Genomic DNA, 22,447 nt, shown 5'->3' with positions numbered 1-22,447 from the left:
ACCACTACTCCACACTGCTGCCCCATCCAGCTTTATATTACTGTGACAGAGAAAGAATGAATCTTGGTTATAAATCTCCCTCCCGACCTGTGAGGGCGCTGTGTAAAGGGAACAGAGTGCCCCGGACTGGTTGGTCGGACAATTCATTCCAAGGGTTAGGTGGAAGGCCATCTAGAAAGGGGGCGGAGCTACGGTACACCAAGTCAGAAGGTGGGCAACCGCGGATTGGAGGAGAAACGGTTGCACTCGCTAACCAAGGGGGCGTGACTGACGGTACAAAAGGGGGCGTGGCGAGGTGATCTGTTCCTTTTTTTATGGTTAAGACGTACCAAAAAAGGAGAACTGTGAAATAACCGTGAGCGTTTTGTCTAATTGTACTGCTTGTTATTATCAGACGGCTAACACGATCTGGAGCTGTCGCTTAAGCCGGCACAAAACCCGGACAACGCTGCACCACTGTGCATGAATAAATTGTATTTCACCACGAGCACTTTAGCAGTCACTCTAGACTTGTGATCGTGTGTCTTTGTGTGTGTTCTGCTGTGTTTATTATTTGAGACTGTAAACACGTCGTTTGGAACAGTGTAAAACACATTGCTGTGTATTGCCTGGAATTATTCATTGCGGTTGCCAGACCGGGATTATAAATAAACATATTGTTTTGGACTGTGAACTTTGCTGTCTGTCGCAACTGCAAACCACTTTGCCACGATTACATTGAGCAATAACGGAACAGCTGGCCTCCATAGAAAACACCGGCAGAGCGCCGCCTGGTGGTTGTATAACAAGGGTTGATGGTTTTTAAGTGGGTAAGACGTGCAGTACTACTCTGTGCTTGTAAATGAGGGTTCAGTATGTGCAGCCAGCTCTTACTGTACCTGTTTGATTTTCTGTTGAGAACGGATCAAGTTAGTTCATTTCAGCACTCCAAGGAAACCATTTGCTGCAAAAAAAATACAAAACAAAAGTCTAAGACAGGCGTCAAAATGCAGATAGAAATGCAAGTGTGACAGACAGACAGACAGACAGACAGACAGTCTCCACACACCCCCAGATTCACATACTCTCAATAACGTGATAGAAAATGTCAGCAAGTTTCATCAATAGCACAAGCAGTTCTAGATATGTGTAAAAATGTACCGACAGCCTCTGTACACCCTACTGTACTCCTATTATGGCTTCCAGTAGACTTTTGCGATATCACTTCATAGTTTCTTTTGATTACATGACGTTATATAAACTATTTAAATTATGTTCATCTTCCCCAGATCAGTATAGAGCTCTACAGTGCTGAAAGGGTTAATCATCTAACTCTGCACAGTCCCGCTAGTTGTCTGTGTGCGGATCCTATTTGTCATAGGAAATGGTTTGAGGTTTTCATAGTGTGTCGCTACAGGTTATCGACTTGAATTCTCGCACATTGACTGCTGTTTACACACACTCGTAGTGTAGTACAACAATTGAATTTTTTTTTTTCCCAGATTAGGTTATTCTCTTATTTTTTCTTGGCGGTCATTTCGAGTGTTTTGCAATTACTCAAATAGTGTGTCATATGTATTTTTTTTTATTTATTTTTTTTAAGCGTGTTGCTATGACAATGATTTCAGGAGCTGCTCTTCGGTTGTAGTTGCCTGCCTTAGACATGTGTAACACAGGCCAGCCAAGAAGTCTTTATAGAAGAGCCAGCGCCATCTAGTGCACAGTTAGGGTATTGCCAGCAAAAAACAAAACTTGATCCAAAGTGTCAGATCACTAGATTATTATTATTATTTATTTATTTAGCAGACGCCTTTATCCAAGGCGACTTACAGAGACTAGGGTGTGTGAACTATGCATCAGCTGCAGAGTCACTTACAATTACGTCTCACCCGAAAGACGGAGCACAAGGAGGTTAAGTGACTTGCTCAGGGTCACATAATGGCTGAGGTGGGATTTGAACCGGGGACCTTCTGGTTACAAGCCCTTTTCTTTAACCACTGGACCACTGGCGCGGGCTCTTCTGTCTACACTTATGCTCAAAAGCTTTGCGTCACTGGACTTTTAGAATTGAGACCATTTCTAAAATGCTACATGAACATACTTATTTAACAAGTAGAAACTACAAAATGATATCGCAAAAAGTCTATCGGAAGCCACAATAGTAGTACAGTAAGTAGTCTCTCATGTTAGATTTCAAAATGTCAGATTTTTCTATTTTTGTCAGTTTTTTCATGAAGTATATGGGAAAGTACAAAGCGGTGAGTACATGTTAGCGTAACATTATTCAGCAGGGTCCATTCGACTTTATGAAGCAAAATCAGTTCATCTATAGAGGATGCTTTGGCTGTGTTATATATATTAATGTCAGGGGACCAGAACTGAAGAGCAGCTCCTGAACTCACAGTCAAGCACCTAAACAGACTTATGAAAGGATTTGAGTAACTGCAACCAACTTGAGAAAGATCATTATTACAAATAAGAAGAATTTGAAGGTGACCGGTGTAGCACTCAAAAAGGTCCCCCACTTCCTGTGGCAACTTCTATTGCTCGAGGAAGTTGTAAAGGGAACAAAAAGCCAAGGGGGTGTTTGTGGACTGTTTTGACTGCTGCACCCTGTTGTGTGTCACTGCAGAAATAGCTGAAGTATTTTGAAACACAAACTTAATATTGGAGTTCACACACCGCTGTATCGGTTTCAGATAACTGCATTTTAACTGCAAGCTTTAGGAAATGTGTCACTGAGTGTTTACTGTGGTGTGTGTAAAGGAGTTTCCCTTCTGACTTTTTTTAAGTTCCCTCAGCTACGCTTGCGTGTCTTTGCAGTCCTGTGCGGTTTCGTTGCATGCAGGAGTGTGTGTCAATGTCTGATTCGTTTCCACTGCCCGGTGGTGGTGTTCGCAGGTGCATGCTGGGATACGTTCTGCTGAACAGTATTACTACCCATTCTCCACACTGAGACCTGAATGACCCTGCTTGCAGAGGGAGGGGAGGGGATCACTGGAACAGCACAGTGCTTTACGACCCATTCTCCCCACTGAGAGCTGAATGAACCTGCTTGCAGAGGGAGGGGAGGGCACTCACTGGAACAGCACAGTGCTTTACTACCCATTCTCCCCACTGAGACCTGAATGAACCTGCTTGCAGAGGGAGGGGAGGGCACTCACTGGAACAGCACAGTGCTTTACTACCCATTCTCCACACTGAGACCTGAATGAACCTGCTTGCAGAGGGAGGGGAGGGGATCACTGGAACAGCACAGTGCTTTACTACCCATTCTCCACACTGAGACCTGAATGAACCTGCTTGCAGAGGGAGGGGAGGGGATCACTGGAACAGCACAGTGCTTTACTACCCATTCTCCACACTGAGACCTGAATGAACCTGCTTGCAGAGGGAGGGGAGGGCACTCACTGGAACAGCACAGTGCTTTACTACCCATTCTCCCCACTGAGACCTGAATGAACCTGCTTGCAGAGGGAGGGGAGGGGATCACTGGAACAGCACAGTGCTTTACTACCTCATTCTCCGTGCTGGCACCTCTATGAAAACATCATAACCCATTAGACTGTAACGTTTAGGGTGTAATATAATAATGCAGACGGATCTTATCAAACGCTGCGCCCGTTTACAATCCTCCCACGGAGCAAACACCTCCAGACAGAGCTCAGGTGGGTCTTTCTTGATCTGAAAGATGAATAGATACGCTGGTAGAACGCATGTGGATTTTAACGCGACCACATTTTCTGTTACCTTGACTACAGATAGTGTACAATATTAATAGCTAATGTATGTGCGATAATATATATGCATGTAATGTTTACCAGCCTGACTGCTGTTTACTTTCTCTCTTAGTCAGACGTCTATCAGACCTGCAGGAAAACAAAACAGATGTGTGCAATATATATATATATACACACACACACACACACACACACACGTTGAGATTAACCCGTGTATGATTTATTATTATTATTATTATTATTATTATTATTATTATTACATCCTTACACAGGCAAAACGTCATTTAATCAGACAAAGGTCTTGTTTAGCGTCTTTTTGTACACTCTGGTCAAAGCATGATCAAGCTGGGGCTGATCAAGCTGGAGTAAAACCTGGAATGGGTGACACTGCTGTGCAATAGGAGTCTGATTTCCAGCCCTGATCTGGAGTTGTGATGACGTAAATAAACGTACGCATACCAACATATTACAGTTGTACCACTATCTGACACGGGTCTAGCCTGTGTACATTCGCGTATTAATGCTGTCAATAATAACAATAATAATTCTAATAATAATGATAATCACAATAACAATAATAATAATACTAATAAATAAGAACAATACTAAACAGGATTCTATTTCTAAGTACTGTATTCCATCGTAAACCGCATGGCGTTGCAAGGATGCTTAATCTAAAGCCATTTTTTTTAAAAGCACACCACCAACCGCTCCTGCTATTTATAGTAATAGCATAAGTCAGCGTCCGTGTCGTACTGTAAATGCAGTCCGGGAGAGGCGAGGCGCTGTTTTTATTATTTTAGACGGAGCTCATATCAAATGTCACAGCACACCGCCGTGCAGTGCAAACAATGCAATGCACATGTCTCTGCACGGCATAAATCTAAGACGGGACATGTTACACAACGATGCGGTTGTGTTGTTCAAACACAAACACGCAATCTTTAATTGTAATGCTATATTCTTTCAGCACCAGATCCTACATTAATGCTCACCTGCTATGATCAGACTTATGTCGCCTTCTCTCCACTCCTACACAACCCACACAGATTGAAACTGACGCCCTGTGTTCGTAGTTCACGTTAAAAACTTAAAAAAAACGGTTTCCCCTGCGGTTAAAAAAAAAATAACTTTGTCCTTCCAGATCGGGGCGTTTACTGGATATTGTTTTAAATTATTATTATTTATTTATTTATTTTGTTGGGTCTCCCCCACCGCACAAAAAAAAAAAAAAACTAACTTCCGACTCCCAATAATAAACTTCACCCGGAAAACCCGCCCGCTTCCTGTTACCTCCCGCCCCTCAAACGGAGGCCTCCCAATAGGGTACAGTTCCGGATTGATTGATTGCTCCTGCCGGCCAATCAGCTTCTTCTTGAGGTCAGCTTCTAAAAACTTTTTTTCCCTCACTCTACAATGCCTGTCATTCTGACAAACCAATCAGAGCAGACCTCCGGTTCGCTGAAGTTACTTTTCGACCAATCCGCTGGCTCCGCCGCATAGCAAAGGAGCGACGCTGATTCGGTTAACTTCTTGTGGTTCGGTCGCTGTTCTTGTTTTTGTAACAGCACCGTCTTTCACTACCCTTTCTCCATGCCGGGGTCTCTATGAACATATAATAACGTAATGTTTAGTGGGTAATAATTCAGACAACTGGAATTCTTAATAAAAGAACACGCCCTGATTTACATATTATATTAATATGTATTAGTTTATCTTTAGCAAATAAAAACCTTTTTTGTATATGCTTTACCACACCTCTCTGTGCTTTACAATGCTTCCCTATGCTTTACCAGACCTCTCTGTGCTTTACAATGCTTCCCTATGCTTCACTAGACCTCTCTGTGCTTTACAATGCTTCCCTATGCTTTACCAAACCTCTGTGCTTTACAATGCTTCCTTGTGCTTTACCAGACCTCTCTGTGCTTTACAATGCTTCCCTATGCTTTACCACACCTCTCTGTGCTTTACAATGCTTCCCTATGCTTTACCAGACCTCTCTGTGCTTTACAATGCTTCCCTATGCTTTACCAGACCTCTCTGTGTTTTACAATGCTTCCCTATGCTTTACCAGACCTCTCTGTGCTTTACAATGCTTCCCTATGCTTTACCAGACCTCTCTGTGCTTTACAATGCTTCCCTATGCTTTACCAGACCTCTCTATGCTTTACAATGCTTCCCTATGCTTTACCACACCTCTCTGTGCTTTACAATGCTTCCCTATGCTTTACCAGACCTCTCTGTGCTTTACAATGCTTCCCTGTGCTTTACCATACCTCTCTGCTTTATTGTGCTTCCCTATGCTTTATCATACCCTCTGAGCTTTACAATGCTTCCCTATGTTTTATCAGACCTCTCTGTGCTTTGCAGTGCTTTGCAGTGCTTCCCTATGTGTTACCACACCTCTCTGTGCTTTACAATGCTTCCCTATGCTTTGTTACACTTCGCTGTGATGTCACTATGTGTGGAGTAGTGGTTAGGGCTCTGGACTCTTGACCGGAGGATCGTGGGTTCAATCCCAGGTGGGGGACACTGCTGCTGTACCCTTGAGCAAGGTACTTTACCTAGATTGTTCCAGTAAAAACCCAACTGTATAAATGGGGAATTGTATGCCACACTTGAAAAAGGGTGTGTTCTCTACCATGCTGTTTCTGCTTAGATCATTATTAACCAGACTTGCCGCCTGTATCCGTTTTCAACCACAGGGGTGGTGCTTCTCAAAAGTGGTTTTAGAAATGACCTTTAAGTAACTAATTTCTGCCGCCTCTGGAACTGTGACAACTGCGAGTCAGTAAATTGATTTTCTGCAGAATGTGCAGCTGCACTGCCACCTATTGGTCATTTGGCAAACTACCTCATTTCAGAAATGTATCTTGTAGGAGTCTTCAATGAAGGCTTGCAAGCAGTCTTACACGGTTTCAATGTGGAGTAGTGGTTAGGGCTCTGGACTCTTGACCAGAGGGTCGTGGGTTCAATCCCAGGTGGGGGGACACTGCTACTGTACCCTTGAGCAAGGTACTTTACCTAGATTGTTCCAGTTAAAAACCCAACTGCATAAATGGGTAATTGTATGTAAAAATAATGTGATATCTTGTAACAATTGTAAGTCACTCTGGATAAAGGCATCTGCTAAGAAATAAATAATAATATTGGGCTCCTTATTCACTGTCTGTATCGATCTAGCTGGTGAACAGGATAACGGGGATAACTTTTATCACACAATCCTAGTCTCCTGTAGATATTTCTGACTGCAATTGTTTATAATCTGCTCGATTATATATATATTTACTTTTCAGGTACTGTATGATTATTATGCGATTGTGGGGATCCTATATGTATGTGACTGTGCCAGTTACAGAACTGCAATTTCAGAACTGGCCCAGTTTGGAGTAAAGAGAGTTGAGACTCTGGGCTGCAGTGTTGACCCTTTCAGTCCGCATGTTAACGCATGCGTTGGAAATCACGCTGGGACCTCCCAGGACTCCCAGGTCCCAGTCTGAGAGAGTGCAGAAGCACAGCTGTCACCAAAAGTTTAGCATCACCTAGAATTTTAGGATTGAGACATCATCGAAAAAAACAAAACTATAAGAACATCATTTAATCTTTTATTATTTAACATCATGTCAGGAAACGACAAAATCATATCGCCAAGAGTCTACCGGAAGCCACAACAGTAGTATTTCATGTTAGACTTCGAAATGTTAAATTTTTTCAATGTTGTCTGTTTTTCGTTAAGTATATGATATCGCAAAAAGTCGACTGGAAGCCAGTCAGATTTTCGAAATGTTACATTTTTCGAACTCAGTTTCCCGTTAAGTGTATGATAAAACTACAAAGAGGTTCAATACGTTAACATTATTCAGCAGATTTCATTCGACTTTATAAAGCAAAATTTGTTCATTTTATAGGGTGATGCTAAATTTTTGGCCAGAGCTGCATATGTTAAATAAATAAATAAATAAATAAATAAATAAATAAAAATGTCCTTTTCTCATGTATACTCAATAAAAGTAATTTATTCTTCTGCTTGACAAAAATAATTCAGGTCTGAACGGGTGAACCGGGACAGCAGTTTTAAAGCGACATCCTGCCCTGCTAGCAGCACCACGGCAACGAGAATCCTCTGGCTACCGGCGGCTGACAGTCCTCCTCAATCCCATGATCCTGAAGGTCGCGGCGGTCATCTTCTCGTAGAGCAGGAACATGAGGGCGGCCGTCAGCACGGTCTGAAGCAGCTTCGCCTCCAGCCCTTTGAACAATCCCACAATCCCATGCTTCCTGAAAAAGGGGCGTGGATATTGGAGGCCAGTTATTTCTCATTTACAAATCCGATCTGCGGGCAATTACAGCTGCAGCGATGCAATTCCTAATTAACAGCAATTCTAATGTAGTTATAGCTGAACCTTGGCACACCTGCGTAATTATAATTGCTTATTCTTCATTCAAGAACTACAATGAGCATGGTCTTGATACACAGTGAATCGGTACAGCCCGAGCTGTGACTACGGTTCCCAGCATGCCCCTCAGCTACGGCAATGGTGGGGGATGCTGGGAGCTGTAGTTCTTCAGGAGGCCAGCCTGCGCTCTCACCTGACTTGTTCCCTCCAGAGGTAGAAAATGCTTCTCAGGCTTCCCATGATCCTGCTCTCCTTGCTGTGTCTGTGCTGCCCAAACTGAGACAAGAAACACACGCATCAGCGTGAACAAGAACATGAAAACTGTGCTGACCTTGACCTTTACCATGCCTCTGTGCTTTACAATGCTTCCCTATGCTTTACCACACCTCTGTGCTTTACAATGCTTCCCTATGCTTTACCAGACCTCTCTGTGCTTTACAATGCTTCCCTATGCTTTACTGTACCTCTCTGTGCTTTACAATGCTTCCCTATGCTTTACCAGACCTCTCTGTGCTTTACAATGCTTCCCTATGCTTTACCAGACGTCTCTGTGCTTTACAATGCTTCCCTATGCTTTACCAGACCTCTCTGTGATTTACAATGCTTCCCTATGCTTTACCGTACCTCTCTGTGATTTACAATGCTTCCCTATGCTTTACCAGACCTCTCTGTGCTTTACAATGCTTCCCTATGCTTTACCAGACCTCTCTGTGCTTTACAATGCTTCCCTATGCTTTACCAGACCTCTCTGTGCTTTACAATGCTTCCCTATGCTTTATCTTTCCCTGTGCTGTATCCCCCTGTGCTCTGCTGTCAGTCTGTCTGTCGGTGTCACTCACTCTCAGGATGGACTGCACTGTCTGTAGAGGGTAGGTTGCAGTCGTGGCGACAGCTTTAGCGATGGCTCCGATCACAAACACCTCCAGAGAGGAGAACTAGAGAAAGCAAAAAAACACAGTAATTCAGTCATTCATTCATTAAACAGCAATAAAAAATAACTATAATAATGTAAAAGGGGATTCAAACAACCATCAAATACAGTTCGTGAATTCACTTTTTTTTTTTTTTTAACAAAACAGATTAAACTATTTGTTAAACATTATCCATTTACAATAATCCATTGTGTATCCGTCCATCACATATCCGCCATGATCAAGCTCTTCAGCAACGTTAGTTTATTATTATTATTATCTTTAAATTTACAGTGACCAATTATTATTTTATTTCCCCCCCCAATTTGGAATGTCCAATTATATTTTCTCTCCTCACCGCAGCGGGTCCCGACACAGCACAGACCTTCTGAGGGCGTGTGAGTGTCCTCCGATCTCACAAGCCTAAAACCAGAATCGCTTTTACGCTGAGCTATCCAGAGGTGGACGGGCTACCGATCCCAGAGAACAGAGACCAGCCCTGCCTCTTATCCACTCTGAATGTGCTCTGTGTCTGGCCAGTAGGGGGCGCTGTTGTGCGATGAGGAGAAGCAATCTCTGCCGGTTTTTCATGAGTCCCCAGCAAAGTTCAGCCTCATTGCACAGCCTGGAAGCGAACCGGCACCATCCAAGCTGTGTGACTCATCCTGCGCTCCCAGCAGCAGCGCTTTAAGTGGATGAGCGACTCAGGATCCTACCTTAGTTTATTATTGAACAGAGAATATTAGTTCAGAGATTGTTGATCCTACCAAAGTTTTTGCACACTGTGTTGTATGTGATCCATGCGCTGCCATTGCTGGTAGTGTCACGTGATCTGTTCAGTGTAAATGTAAATAAATCCTGTTCGCCTGCGGGGTGTATCAACTTCAACCTCCGTCTCGATCTCCTGCCTCTCACTCAGCAGTGAATGCACGCACCCACACGGCAGACGGCTACCCTGTCACAAGCATTAACACACTGTATCTTTCTAAACAAGGGATTTAGGAGAGCTCCCTAATAAAAGCTGAATCTCAAAACAAGAATTGTGTGAATATAGCACTGTAATTGTTACAGCTGTGTATAATGGTATTTAAACAGGATTTAGTTATCCGACTCTTTACATATCCACCCTTACTCTGGTCCCCCCGCAGTCGGATAGGTGACGGATTACTGTACTAGCAATTGTTTGAACCAACCATCTGTGGTGTTGTGACCAAACCTCCCCTATCATTTCATCAACTATCTCATCTCCTTTCACCCCTCCTCCTTTCTCTCTTCTCCCTACTACCCATTCCTCCCCCTCCCCTCTCCTCTCCTCTCCTCTCCCTCTCACCTCCCCGCTTGCCCACTCTCCTCAGCTCTATTCAGCCCCTCTCTCTCACCTCCCTGCTTGCCCACTCTCCTCAGATCTCTTCAGCCCCCCTCTCTCTCTCTCTCTCTCTCTCTCACCTCCCCGCTTGCCCACTCTCCTCAGCTCTCTCTTCAGCCCCTCTCTCTCTCCCTCTCACCTCCCCGCTTGCCCACTCTCCTCAGCTCTATTCAGCCCCTCTCTCTCACCTCCCTGCTTGCCCACTCTCCTCAGATCTCTTCAGCCCCCCTCTCTCTCTCTCTCTCTCTCTCTCTCTCATCTCCCCGCTTGCCCACTCTCCTCAGCTCTCTCTTCAGCCCCTCTCTCTCTCCCTCTCACCTCCCCGCTTGCCGACTCTCCTCAGCTCTCTTCAGCCCCTCTCTCTCTCCCTCACCTCCCCGCTTGCCCACTCTCCTCAGCTCCTCTCTCTCCCTCTCACCTCCCCGCTGGCCACTCTCCTCAGTTCTCTTCAGCCCCTCTCTCTCTACCTCTCACCTCCCCGCTGGCCCCTCTCCTCAGCTCTCTTCAGCCCCCCCTCTCTCTCACCTCCCCGCTGGCCCCTCTCCTCAGCTCTCTTCAGCCCCTCTCTCTCTCTCTCACCTCCCCGCTGGCCCCTCTCCTCAGCTCTCTTCAGCCCCCCCTCTCTCTCACCTCCCCGCTGGCCCCTCTCCTCAGCTCTCTTCAGCCCCTCTCTCTCTCTCTCACCTCCCCGCTGGCCCCTCTCCTCAGCTCTCTTCAGCCCCCCCTCTCTCTCACCTCCCCGCTTGCCCACTCTCCTCAGCTCTCTCTCCTCACCTCCCCGCTGGCCCCTCCCCTCAGCTCTCTCTCTCTCTCTCTCTCTCTCTCTCTCTCTCTCATCTCCCCACTTGCCCACTCTCCTCAGCTCTCTTCAGCCCCTCTCTCTCTCCCTCTCACCTCCCCGCTGGCCCCTCTCCTCAGCTCTCTTCAGCCCCTCTCTCTCTCCCTCTCACCTCCCCGCTTGCCGACTCTCCTCAGCTCTCTTCAGCCCCTCTCTCTCTCCCTCACCTCCCCGCTTGCCCACTCTCCTCAGCTCCTCTCTCTACCTCTCACCTCCCCGCTGGCCCCTCTCTTCAGCTCTCTCTTCAGTCCCTCATAGACCATGAACTGCAGCGCGGGGTTCAGCACCAGCAGCAGGGAGGGGAGGGTCCCGTTCCAGAGAGCGGGGAGCCCCTCAGAGAACAGGATCTGCCGGAACGCATCTGGGACACAGAGCAGTGTGGGAACGACATTCTCAATTAAACATCTTCAATCAGACCAGAAATTACAGCACTCCTATAATTAAAGCCAGAGATGCTCTTACCCAGAATGCCGCTGTAGTGGGTGGGCTTGATGTCACTGTTTCTGAACTTCGCCCCCTGCAGTTTGAGGCGGGTATTGACCACCCAGAGGGGCGTGGTCACGAGCACATTCACCACTCCTGAGAAAACAGCAAGAACAGCCGAGATAGGCTAGCCAGGGAACCTCGGTCTCTCAACAACGTAAATAAAGCTAATAACAGGTAGTCACTTAACCTCCTTGTGCTCCGTCCTTCGGATGAGACGTAAAACAAACAAGGTCCTATTGTAAGTGACTCCGCAGCAGCAGTTGTGATGCATAGTTCACCCCCTAGTCTCTAAGTTTCTTTGGATAAAAGCTAATCAATAATAATTAAGAGAATGGATTTTAAAGATGGTTAGCACTGCATTTTTTTTTTTTTCGGGCAGCAAGCTGGCCACCTCTGCGTACCTGCGATGATGCCCAAGACGAGGTCCTTGCCGGGGGTGGAGCGGTGACCTCTGAGCCAGCAGGCCTTGACGCTGTTGAAGGTGTAGAAATAGACGAAGTTGGAGCAGCAGAGGCTGCAGATGACAGGGAACCAGCCTCTGTAGGGAGCCAGCCTGGAACACAGGGGGTGAAACAACACCTTTAAAACAAAGCTGCCATGTATCACCTTCACCTGGGCCTGAGATTTTATTATTTACAGAGACTAGAGGGTGAACCATGCATCACCAACAACTGCTGCTAAGAGTCACTTACAATAGGACCTCGGTTTTACGTCTCATCCAAAGGACAAGGAGGTTCAGTGACTTGCTCAGGGTCACACACAGTGAGTCAGTGGCTGAGCTGGGATTTGAACCTTCTGGTATCAAGCCCCTTTCTCTAACCACTGGACCACCAAGCCTCCTATTTACCAGCCCGACCGCCTGTCACATGCCTGTTTTACAGCAGTGTGCTAATGTATTGGAACAATTCATTGCTTCTGCACAGCTGTGCATCATCACCCTATAGAATGAACTAATTTTGCTTTTTAAAGTCAAATGAAACCTGCTGAATAATGTTACGTTAACATATTGAATTGCACACCGCTTTGTAGTTTTATCATACACTTAATGGAAAACAGATTGAAAAATGTGATATTTCAAAATCTGACATGAAATACCACTTATGGCTTCCGGTAGACTTTTTTTGCGATATCATTTTGTAGTTTATTTGATTACATGATGTTAAATAAAATATCTCAATTATAATCATAATTTAATTAATTAAATTAGTGATTGTCTAACTTAATTGATGACTTTACTAGGCTGTGCACACAATTAATGTAAAATAGTAAGAGAAGAGGAGTCACAAATAGCAAATATCTATTTCGTATTCCCTACATGGACATTGAAACAAACCAGCTAGGGGTGTGTGCTTTTACCGCCCCTGTACCCTTCTGTTCAGATTCCTATCTTGGTGTGACTGCATGCGTATGAATCTGTGAACTTACAGCCCCTCCTCTCTGATGATTTCCGCGAGGACAGAGGGCGTCCACTTCGCTTTCCTCTTCTCGTCAACTGAGGATGAAAGAACCACCTCTCATTAAAAACAGCAATCAGGCAGGTCAGTGCTTAGACCAACGTTTTGGCCAGCGGCCTGAGTTTGACCCTTGGCTGCCTTCCATGGACCAGGCGTGTCATGATACACCAATGTCACAATATGACATGCGTCACGATACATGTGATGGGACAGTGATGGGAATCAGACGTTGCACGGCAGTGTGATCCATTCCTGGTTTCACTGGGAGTTTAATAATAAGACACACCTGAGCTTGTTACCTAGACACACTGGGGGCTAATCAAGCTGGTAGCAGTAAAACCTGGAATGGATCACACTGCTGTGCAATGGGAGTCCTGTTTCCATCCCTGATAAATATCTAAATTTGTTACATTATATTATAATGTGATACAGCAAGTAAGTTACAATTACAGGAGTGGAAATAAGACTCATTATTATTATTATTATTATTATTATTATTATTGAGCTTAAATAGCTACCAGCTTGATTAACCACAGTATGTATAGATAACAAGCTCAGGTGCGTCTTATGAAGTTCCATGAATGGATCTAACTGCTATGCAATGGGAGTCTTATTCAAGGATGGAAATAAGACTCCTACTGCTTAGCAGTGTCACCCATTCCAGGTTTTACAGCTACCAGCTTGAATAGCCCCCAGTGTGTCTAGCTAACAAGCTCAGGTGTGTCTTATTATTAAACTCCTAGTAAAACCAGGACTGGATCACACCGCTGTGCAGCGGGAGTCTCATTCCCACGCTGTTCCAAGCTGTTTTTAAAGGGGTACCTTGCAATCGGAGCCTCGCAGAGTCTAGCGGGTAGAACACTGTCATTGCAGTCACACTGCCCTGGAAACAGAGAGGAACAAAACAGGAGCGAGGGAGTCATTCAACAAAATGAGACGGTGTAGAAGTCAGAGCCTGGACCAGACTGGGGTTCTACTGTCAGGACAGTCTTTCAAAATGTAAAACAGAGATAGATAGAGAGATAGATAGATAGATAGAGAGAGAGAGAGAAAGAGACATAGATAGATAGATAGATAGATAGATAGATAGATAGATAGATAGATAGATAGATAGATAGATAGATAAATAGATAGATAGATAGATAGATAAATAGATAGATAGATAGATAGATAGATAGATAGATAGATAGACCTACACACACACACACAGGTAGTGGACATGAAAAAATGGAAACACCTGGGTAAATGAGGGACACCAAGTATATTGAAAGCAAGGGCTTCCACACAGGTGTGGCTCATGTGTTAATTAAGCAAATAACATCCCAGCATGCTTAGGGTCATGTATAAAAATGCTGGACAGGCCTGGTTGCCTGTAATTATGGCTAGCATGGCTGCAAGAGGAGACCTCAGTGACTTTGAAAGAGGGGTGATTGTCGGGGCGCGTTTGGCAGGAACTTCAGTGACCAAGACAGCTCAACTTGCTGATGTTTCACGAGCCACGGTGTCTAAGGCGATGTGGGCATGGAACTCCGAGGGAATGACATCATCAGCAAAGGGCAACAGCGGGCGGAAGCGCATACTCCAGGATCGTGATATCCGTGCATTAATTCGAAGTGCAAGGCAAAACAGGCGAGCAACTGCACATCAATCAACTGTAAATTTCAACCTGGGGAGCGAGTGGCCAATTTCATTAAAAACGGTCCGATGAGAACTCCACAGAGCAGGATACCATAGAGGCCCAACACCCTATTAAGTGACTTTACATTGGGGTTTCCATTTTTTGTCCACTACCTGTATGTATGTATGTATGTATGTATGTGTGTGTGTGTGTGTGTGTGTGTGTGTATATATCTCTATATATATATATATATATAATTAAATCAGTTGTGAAGCATAATTCGTCCCACGTTACAGAGGAGCATTAACCCCTACACCCCACCTATTAAAGAAAGAGAGCGCCCCGTTATTGTATCTCTCATTCTCTCCCCAGTTTGTACTGTCCAGTGTGCTGGATTACAGAGCTGCTGTAAAATCTAATACTGTACCTAAAAAAAGAAAGGTGTCATTGACAAAGTATTTAAACCCTTTTAAAAAAAAACTCTATTGCAGTGCATATAGTAGACGCCTTAACCAGGTATATCCTGTAATTAATTCAAGGATTGTATTTATTGTAATGCTACTTTTTCCATTGTGTTAAGAAGGATTTTACATGTGCGGATTTACACAGCGTAATTCATTCTAAATTTAGAAAGATAAAACACATGACTCTGTCGGACTGCACAGTCAGACTTACACCGATTTCAAACAGGAAAGATTTAAAAATCATGCAGGATCATACAGATATATAATCAGGGATTACTGTACTTCTAGAACTGATTTTTATTTATTTTATTTTTTTTAAGCAAATGCAGTAATAAAGCACATCATGGACTTGCCTGACCTCAGCACCACCTCACTGGATCCTCAGCTGATGCACTATCCTTGCGCTGCTATGTCATTGTTGATATAACTTGTTGTAATCTTAACTTACTGCATTCCAGTTCATATTGTATTCTAGTAGTAGTACTATTTGCACTGACTGTAAACTACACTGTGTTTAAATATGAATCTTGCACTGGAACCCTGTACTGCCCTGTAACACCTGTGTGAGTCGCCTAGGAAAATGGCGTCTGTCAAATAAATAAATCATATTGTATTACCAACACTGATACTAGTCAAAATGCCACAGTTACTTAAACAAAAAAAAGAGGAACTATGTTTTTCTGGTAACGACATGGATATATATATATATATATATATATATATATATATATATATATATATATATATACTGTATTTACTCATCCAATAGAAAACGTTGCGGTATCTGTTTTACTAAACCTAGAGCTTATAAACAAGAACTTTAAATGTATTACATTTTTTTTTTTCTTTTTTACAGGACACTTCTTGTAACTGTCAGTTTCTGTCCTCATCACAACCCAACATCGCATAAAACACTACGTTAAAAATATATGGTTATTAAAGTCTGTCAATAGGCTGACTTTCATACAGCATTAAAAAAAGTATCAATACTAATAACCAATATTTTAATTTAATTTGAGACTTACCAAAGAACCGGCCACTGCGTGAATCAAACTTTCGTAGGTGAAAACGTCACCGATCTTAAAACTTGCTGCTGTATCCATTGTGGACGGCGCATCAAGAATGTATAAAGGCGTGGGTGAGTATATTTATCTGAAATATTTGACAGCGCTTTCATGCAAGCTACATTCAAGCCCGTCTCTGTACAGTAACATTCAGATAAACTCATCGTCATAGCACACACCGGTCTATTCCTACTTCCAGGTCGAGCCGCCCCAAGTATTACGTGCTGAACACAAGTTGGGGGTTAATGTTTGTTTTGGAAGAAGCTGATTGGCCTCTCGCTGGATTCCGCTTCGTTTTGATTGGCTGCTATAACCTGCTAGCCTCGCCTTGAGCGTGTGTATAACCAAATTGTCCAATTAGGAGCCAAAGAGATTATTATTGGTTTTTCATGCAGTAGTGGTGGTGTATTTAAAACGTTTTAGTTGTGCATTTTAAGTATGGTATGATTATATCATGATCGCATGTTTAAACTAAATATTTTGAACTGTTCACTCCATGAGCTCCAACAGCTATGGCCAAAAGTTCTGCATCACCTAGAATTTTTGGAATAGAGACTATATATATATATATATATATATATGAACATTATTTTGATATTTTATTTAACATCATGATGTAATCAAAGAAACTACAAAATGATATCGCAAACAAAGTCTTCCGGAAGCCATAATAGTAGTACAGCGGTATTTCGTGTTAGATCTCGAAATATCAAAATATTTCTAGTGAGTTTTTCGTTAACTGTATGGAAAACTTCAAAGCGGTGTGGAATTCAATATGTTAACAAGGTAACATTATTCAGCAGGGTTCATTATTATGAAGCAGAATCAGTTAATGCTATAGGGGGCTGCAACACTTTTGGCCAGACAGAACCTGGCTGTAAGCGCCACACTAATATTTTCAAGTTTAGTGAGAAACCTGATGCACCTGAAACGCGCAAAGGGGATTTCAAATAGCTTTTTTTTTTTTTTTTTAAACAGCAATTAGCTGAAATGCTTCTCTGCCAGCATACAACTGACAGCCTAGAACAATAATTCAGATGTTCTTCACCTTTGTCGTTGCGCTATCAGTTTATTTTTCCAGAAGAGCGACGGGTTTCTGCTTATTTCTTTAAAAAAAAAAAAAAAGCAGTAACATACGTGACAATGATAGTCAGAAGAGCCGAGGTATGTGCAAAACCATGCAACATTTTCATATTTTAATTCATGTATAATTAATGTACCTCAGCCACTGACTGGCTCACTGTGTGACCCTGAGCAAGTCACTTCACCTCCTTGTGCTCCATCCTGCGGACGAGGTGTTAAATAAACGTCCTATTGGAAGTGACTCTGCATATAATGCGCAGTTCACAGCCTACCCCTGTAAAGCGCTTTGTGATGGTGGTCCACTATGAAAGTCGCTATATAAAAATAAAGATATATATAATTCTGCCTTATACATGTGATCAGCACAATATGTTCCAAAGAAACATAGAATGAATACGTGTAATTAAACCCACATGACTTAACAGAATTGAAAATGAATGAGTTCAGAACTCCAAGGAAGTGCAGAAGATATTCAGGTGGGATTCTTGTGGGATTCTGCTGGAATTCGTTTGGAATTTGCGGTCATTATTTTAAAGTGTTGTTTTAATACCTAGTTTAAATATGACAATCAGATTGTTTCACAGAGGGATAGGATATTATTACAGTCCATGATTATGAGGAAGGAAGTGATTTATTAAGCACTTTTAGACCCCCTGCGTCAAAGACGCCAGACACAAAAACATTTCACTTTCTTTAAAAGATAGATAGATAATTTAACAAGAGAACGATTGTCACTTTATATTGCAAGTTTGTTATAAATGACATGTTTAAATGTAGGGTATTACTCCCCACAAGTCCCCTTCCAAATAACCTGTACATTATTCGTTACAATGAATACGTCTAAGAAGAAAATAAGTATTGTTATCTAAACCTTAGTCTCTGTAAAGTTTTTTTTTTCTAAATAAACACATTGAAATAAAATACAATTTGGAACGAACACTCGTGGCAGCCTAATTATCAATAGCGTAATGAGAACTGTAGGATTCTGTGGCGTGTTTGTGTTTTTTTAAGCGGTTAAGCCCCGCATTATTACAATGAAACACGTTCAGATGTGTTCGCTACAATATCACATACTGAGTTAATAAATACACACGAGCACATGATGTCATTGTGTGATATCAGGTTTTACAGTCTGGATCACCTCCAAGGGCGGGCGCAGGGTTTTTCTGAGGAATTTTCTTGCCTGAAGTTAAAGTTCCACTTCAAAGAATAGGCTACGCTTTTTGGGGGGGTCTAGAAAGCCAGTGTGTATATAAGTTTTATACCCATTTTAGCTAATCCTATATAAAAGGTATCACACAAACAAAATCTGTTCATGCATAAAGAATATCGAAGCAAGAGAGAGAGACAGTAACATTTTCAGAAGCGAAATACGATAGTGATGGGAGCCACAGCGACGGGTCTGTGTAAGTATTTATTTGTATATTTTCTCCGAAGAGTATTTGTGGGCAAAACAAGGCATATTCTTAACTAAATCGTGTTTGGTTGTCTAAATATAGCAAATGCGCAAGATATGAAAGTTTACTTTCGATTTGTGAACGGCCATTTTTAGGCAAAGGTGTATATATATATATATATATATATATATATATATATATATATATATATATGTATGTATGTATGTGTGTGCGTGCGTGCGTGCGTGTCTGTTTCATAGCATACGTGCAATCTTATAATACAAACATTCTGAAAATCATAACTTTAACTTTTCATACATGTATAGATCTGATCTAAACCACAACCCACACCCATACCTTCAGGGAGAATGAATACATAATCGGAATAGCATGATAACAAATGCTGCTGTGTTTTGATTGTTTGTTAAGTCGCTCTAGTAAGCCGACAGCAGAATATCTGTTTCCACCGGTGAATTCTATAAATAGTCAATAGAATATCCCGCATAGGCGTTTATCAAACTGCGATGAATGAGCAAGCTTCATGATATTATTATATTAGCAACCATATCACCTACCTTTTTCAAACCAGCTTTAACGTGAAGCTGAGCAGTTAGAAATGAGCCCACCGCACAGTGTTCGTGTTTAACAAAATTAACACCAAACATTAGCTTTTTTTTAAAACTTAAATGTTTATTTTATTTTTTATTTTTTTAAAACAAATTAGAAATGACATTTTTATTCTTTAATATTTTTTTTTTATATATCTCAGCAAAGGAAAAGGGCGAAGTGGAACTGAAGGACGTGCTAGTGAGCAGCGTGGAATGGGAACGTCCGGACTGTGAGTTAACCCATTAAGTGTCAATTCCATTTGTTTTTGACGTGTAAAGTGACATACTTGTGAAAGGGACATTTACAACATATAGTAACTGCACGTTCAGGCAAGACGCTGAGAGACTGATGAGAACTGCGGGCTGCGACAGCAACAGGTAGGGGGCGTGGCCTCTGGACTGGGTGCGTGCGTGTTGTATCGTTTATTGGTTGTTGTTTTCTGTCTGTGTTTTTATCGGTTATTTTAGTGCCTTATTTGAATAAATGTATCCGAATGTTATTATTTTTATGTTGGCTTGTCTCCAACTAGGTCCGCCAGGACTGTATTTAGGTAGCATGGTGCTAGGGTTCTGGATGAGTTGGCGGGCTGAGTTTAACTTGTTAGGTGTGGTTTTGTATCCTGATACAAACTATACGTAATGACTCGTTACACTCCCTGAATTTGTATATACATTCTACTCTTATATAACGAGTTGAATGTATAGTAAAATTAATCATTTGTTGTGGGTGAGAATTATTATTATTATTATTTTTTCACAGTGTCTGGAAGCGAAGCAGAAGCGAGAAAAGGAGAGACAGGGGTGCAAGAACCAGACGTTGTAATGATGTCTTACATTTATATTGTAACTCTACGCCTTTAAGGTTTGAGCGGTTGGGAGACTGACGTCGGACCCCTCCTTTCAACGGAGAAGATTTAGTCCGTGTAGATTTGATTATTGAGTTTTCATACTGTGATATGTATAGTGCTGTATAAATTCCAATTGCGTATTATTTTGTTTTGTGTAATCTGTACAGAAATGCTGTACTGATTTTGATTTCCAAATAAAATGTAATGTGGACCACTTTACAACGGGAGTAGAGTACTTGCCTTACGCAATTTATCTAGGAAAAAAAATGACAGATTTACAGATGTATGCCCACCTCCACTGTATAATAACTCTTGTTGAATGATTTTAGAGTTACAACATATTCTCTATGTTCCTAAGATGGCTCTTTTGACACAATCCACAATTATTTAAAACTCATTTAAGCAAGGTTATATCTCAGGACCTAAATTATCTTTATTCGTCAATCTAAAATGCAATCACAGTGCTATGGCAGGTGAATCAGTCCATGGTGTGTTATTGACAGTGCTGTAGCAGGTGAATCAGCCCCATGGTGTGCTATTGACAGTGCTATGGCAGGTGAATCAACCACATGCTGTGCTATTGACAGTGCTATGGCAGGTGAATCAGTCCCATGGTGTGCTATTGACAGTGCTATGGCAGGTGAATCAGTCCCATGGTGTGCTATTGACAGTGCTATGGCAGGTGAATTAGTCCCATGGTGTGCTATTGACAGTGCTATGGCAGGTGAATCAGTCCCATGGTGTGCTATTGACAGTGCTATGGCAGGTGAATCAGTCCCATGGTGTGCTACTGACAGTGCTATAGCAGGTGAATCAGCCCCATGGTGTGCTATTGACAGTGCTATGGCAGGTGAATCAACCACATGCTGTGCTATTGACAGTGCTATGGCGGGTGAATCAGTCCCATGCTGTGCTATTGACAGTGCTATAGCAGGTGAATCAGCCCCATGGTGTGCTATTGACAGTGCTATGGCAGGTGAATCAGTCCCATGCTGTGCTATTGACAGTGCTATGGCAGGTGAATCAGCCCCATGGTGTGCTATTGACAGTGCTATGGCAGGTGAATCAACCACATGCTGTGCTATTGACAGTGCTATGGCAGGTGAATCAGTCCCATGCTGTGCTATTGACAGTGCTATAGCAGGTGAATCAGTCCCATGCTGTGCTACAGTGCTATAGCAGGTGAATCAGTCCCATGCTGTGCTATTGACAGTGCTATGGCAGGTGAATCAATACTATGGCGTTATGTTAAATGAGTCGAGATTAGTAATGGAACTTTACATTTAAAAAACGTTGAGCTGTGGAAAACAAGATATGAGAATTATTTTTTTTTTTTCAAAATGTAATAATAAAATTAAAATCAATAATTAGTAGGGCTTGTAAAAGCTGCTGATAAATTGATAAGTTGCTAACCTAGTGAGAACATATCAGGCAAATAAGACAAATTAATAAGGCAAATCAACAGTCAGTAACTGAATCCAGTCAGCAGGTTTCATTAGCCTTGTTCCTCTCACATGTTCCAACATACAGATAAAACACTAAATAAATAAAAACAATAGTAACAATTCTGATGTAATTTAATTTCCAAGTTGTTGATTCTGAAAGCAGTGGCAGAGGTATCGGCGCTACAGCACCTTGGAGAGACACGTTATACAGGTGCAGAGGTATCAGCACTACAGCACCTTGGAGAGACACGTTATACAGGTGCAGAGGTATCAGCGCTACAGCACCTTGGAGAGACACGTTATACAGGTGCAGAGGTGTCAGCACTACAGCACCTTGGAGAGACACGTTATACAGGTGCAGAGGTATCAGCGCTACAGCACCTTGGAGAGACACGTTATACAGGTGCAGAGGTATCAGCACTACAGCACCTTGGAGAGACACGTTATACAGGTGCAGAGGTATCAGCGCTACAGCACCTTGGAGAGACACGTTATACAGCACCTTGGAGAGACACGTTATACAGGTGCAGAGGTATCAGCGCTACAGCACCTTGGAGAGACACGTTATACAGCACCTTGGAGAGACACGTTATACAGGTGCAGAGGTGTCAGTGCTACAGCACCTTGGAGAGACACGTTATACAGGTGCAGAGGTATCAGTGCTACAGCACCTTGGAGGGACACGTTATACAGGTGCAGAGGTATCAGCGCTACAGCACCTTGGAGAGACACGTTATACAGGTGCAGAG

General features: G+C 42.7%; 2 protein-coding genes and 1 long non-coding RNA gene across 8 annotated transcripts in view; 1 reads left to right on the top strand and 2 right to left on the bottom strand.

The window, feature by feature from the left end:
• The window catches only part of LOC117962589 (myocardin-related transcription factor A-like), a 67,241-nt gene extending 62,284 nt beyond the window's left edge, over positions 1-4,957 (bottom strand). For 2 of the 4 annotated variants that reach the window (XM_059016475.1, XM_059016478.1), the window contains exons 1-2: positions 4,715-4,957; positions 879-943 (exon numbers count right to left, since the gene is read on the bottom strand). The gene's annotated coding sequence lies outside the window, so the exon portion shown is untranslated. The remainder of the gene's footprint in view (positions 1-878; positions 944-4,714) is intronic. The other 2 variants (XM_059016477.1, XM_059016476.1) reach the window with 2 other exon arrangements.
• Positions 4,958-7,311: 2,354 nt separating this feature from the next.
• LOC117433193 (peroxisomal membrane protein PMP34-like) lies at positions 7,312-19,432 on the bottom strand. Of its 3 annotated transcripts, none has more exons than XM_059016544.1 (9): positions 19,373-19,432; positions 13,994-14,054; positions 13,143-13,209; positions 12,119-12,270; positions 11,694-11,810; positions 11,444-11,592; positions 8,956-9,051; positions 8,310-8,392; positions 7,312-7,997 (listed from the first exon to the last, which is right to left on the bottom strand). In XM_059016544.1, exons 2-9 carry the CDS (start codon positions 14,037-14,039, stop codon positions 7,847-7,849), a joined length of 861 nt encoding a protein of 286 aa, XP_058872527.1. In that variant the 5' UTR covers positions 14,040-14,054; positions 19,373-19,432; the 3' UTR covers positions 7,312-7,846. The 3 variants fall into 3 exon arrangements, with proteins under 3 accessions (XP_058872527.1, XP_058872525.1, XP_058872526.1); XM_059016542.1 differs by lacking the exon at positions 19,373-19,432 and adding an exon at positions 16,279-16,539; XM_059016543.1 differs by lacking the exons at positions 8,310-8,392; positions 19,373-19,432 and adding an exon at positions 16,279-16,543.
• LOC131723149 (uncharacterized) lies at positions 18,464-20,472 on the top strand. The gene is made up of 3 exons (XR_009320137.1): positions 18,464-18,806; positions 19,567-19,635; positions 20,166-20,472. It is a non-coding gene; the product is annotated as an uncharacterized LOC131723149 (long non-coding RNA).
• Positions 20,473-22,447: the final 1,975 nt, after the last annotated feature.

This window comes from Acipenser ruthenus, chromosome 53 (genome assembly GCF_902713425.1).
Source record: "Acipenser ruthenus chromosome 53, fAciRut3.2 maternal haplotype, whole genome shotgun sequence".
NCBI classification, from domain to species: Eukaryota; Metazoa; Chordata; class Actinopteri; order Acipenseriformes; family Acipenseridae; genus Acipenser; species Acipenser ruthenus.
This window is presented reverse-complemented; position numbering and strand designations above follow the sequence as displayed.

Excerpts from the sequence above, each read along its gene's own strand:
- LOC117433193 (XM_059016542.1), bottom strand. The coding sequence starts at position 16,356 with ATGGATACAGCAGCAAGTTTTAAGATCGGTGACGTTTTCACCTACGAA. Across the intron at positions 14,055-16,278 it reads ACGCAGTGGCCGGTTCTTTG|GGCAGTGTGACTGCAATGAC; the intron begins GTAAGTCTCAAA and ends CTCTGTTTCCAG. Across the intron at positions 11,811-12,118 it reads CGTCTTGGGCATCATCGCAG|GAGTGGTGAATGTGCTCGTG; the intron begins GTACGCAGAGGT and ends CTGTTTTCTCAG.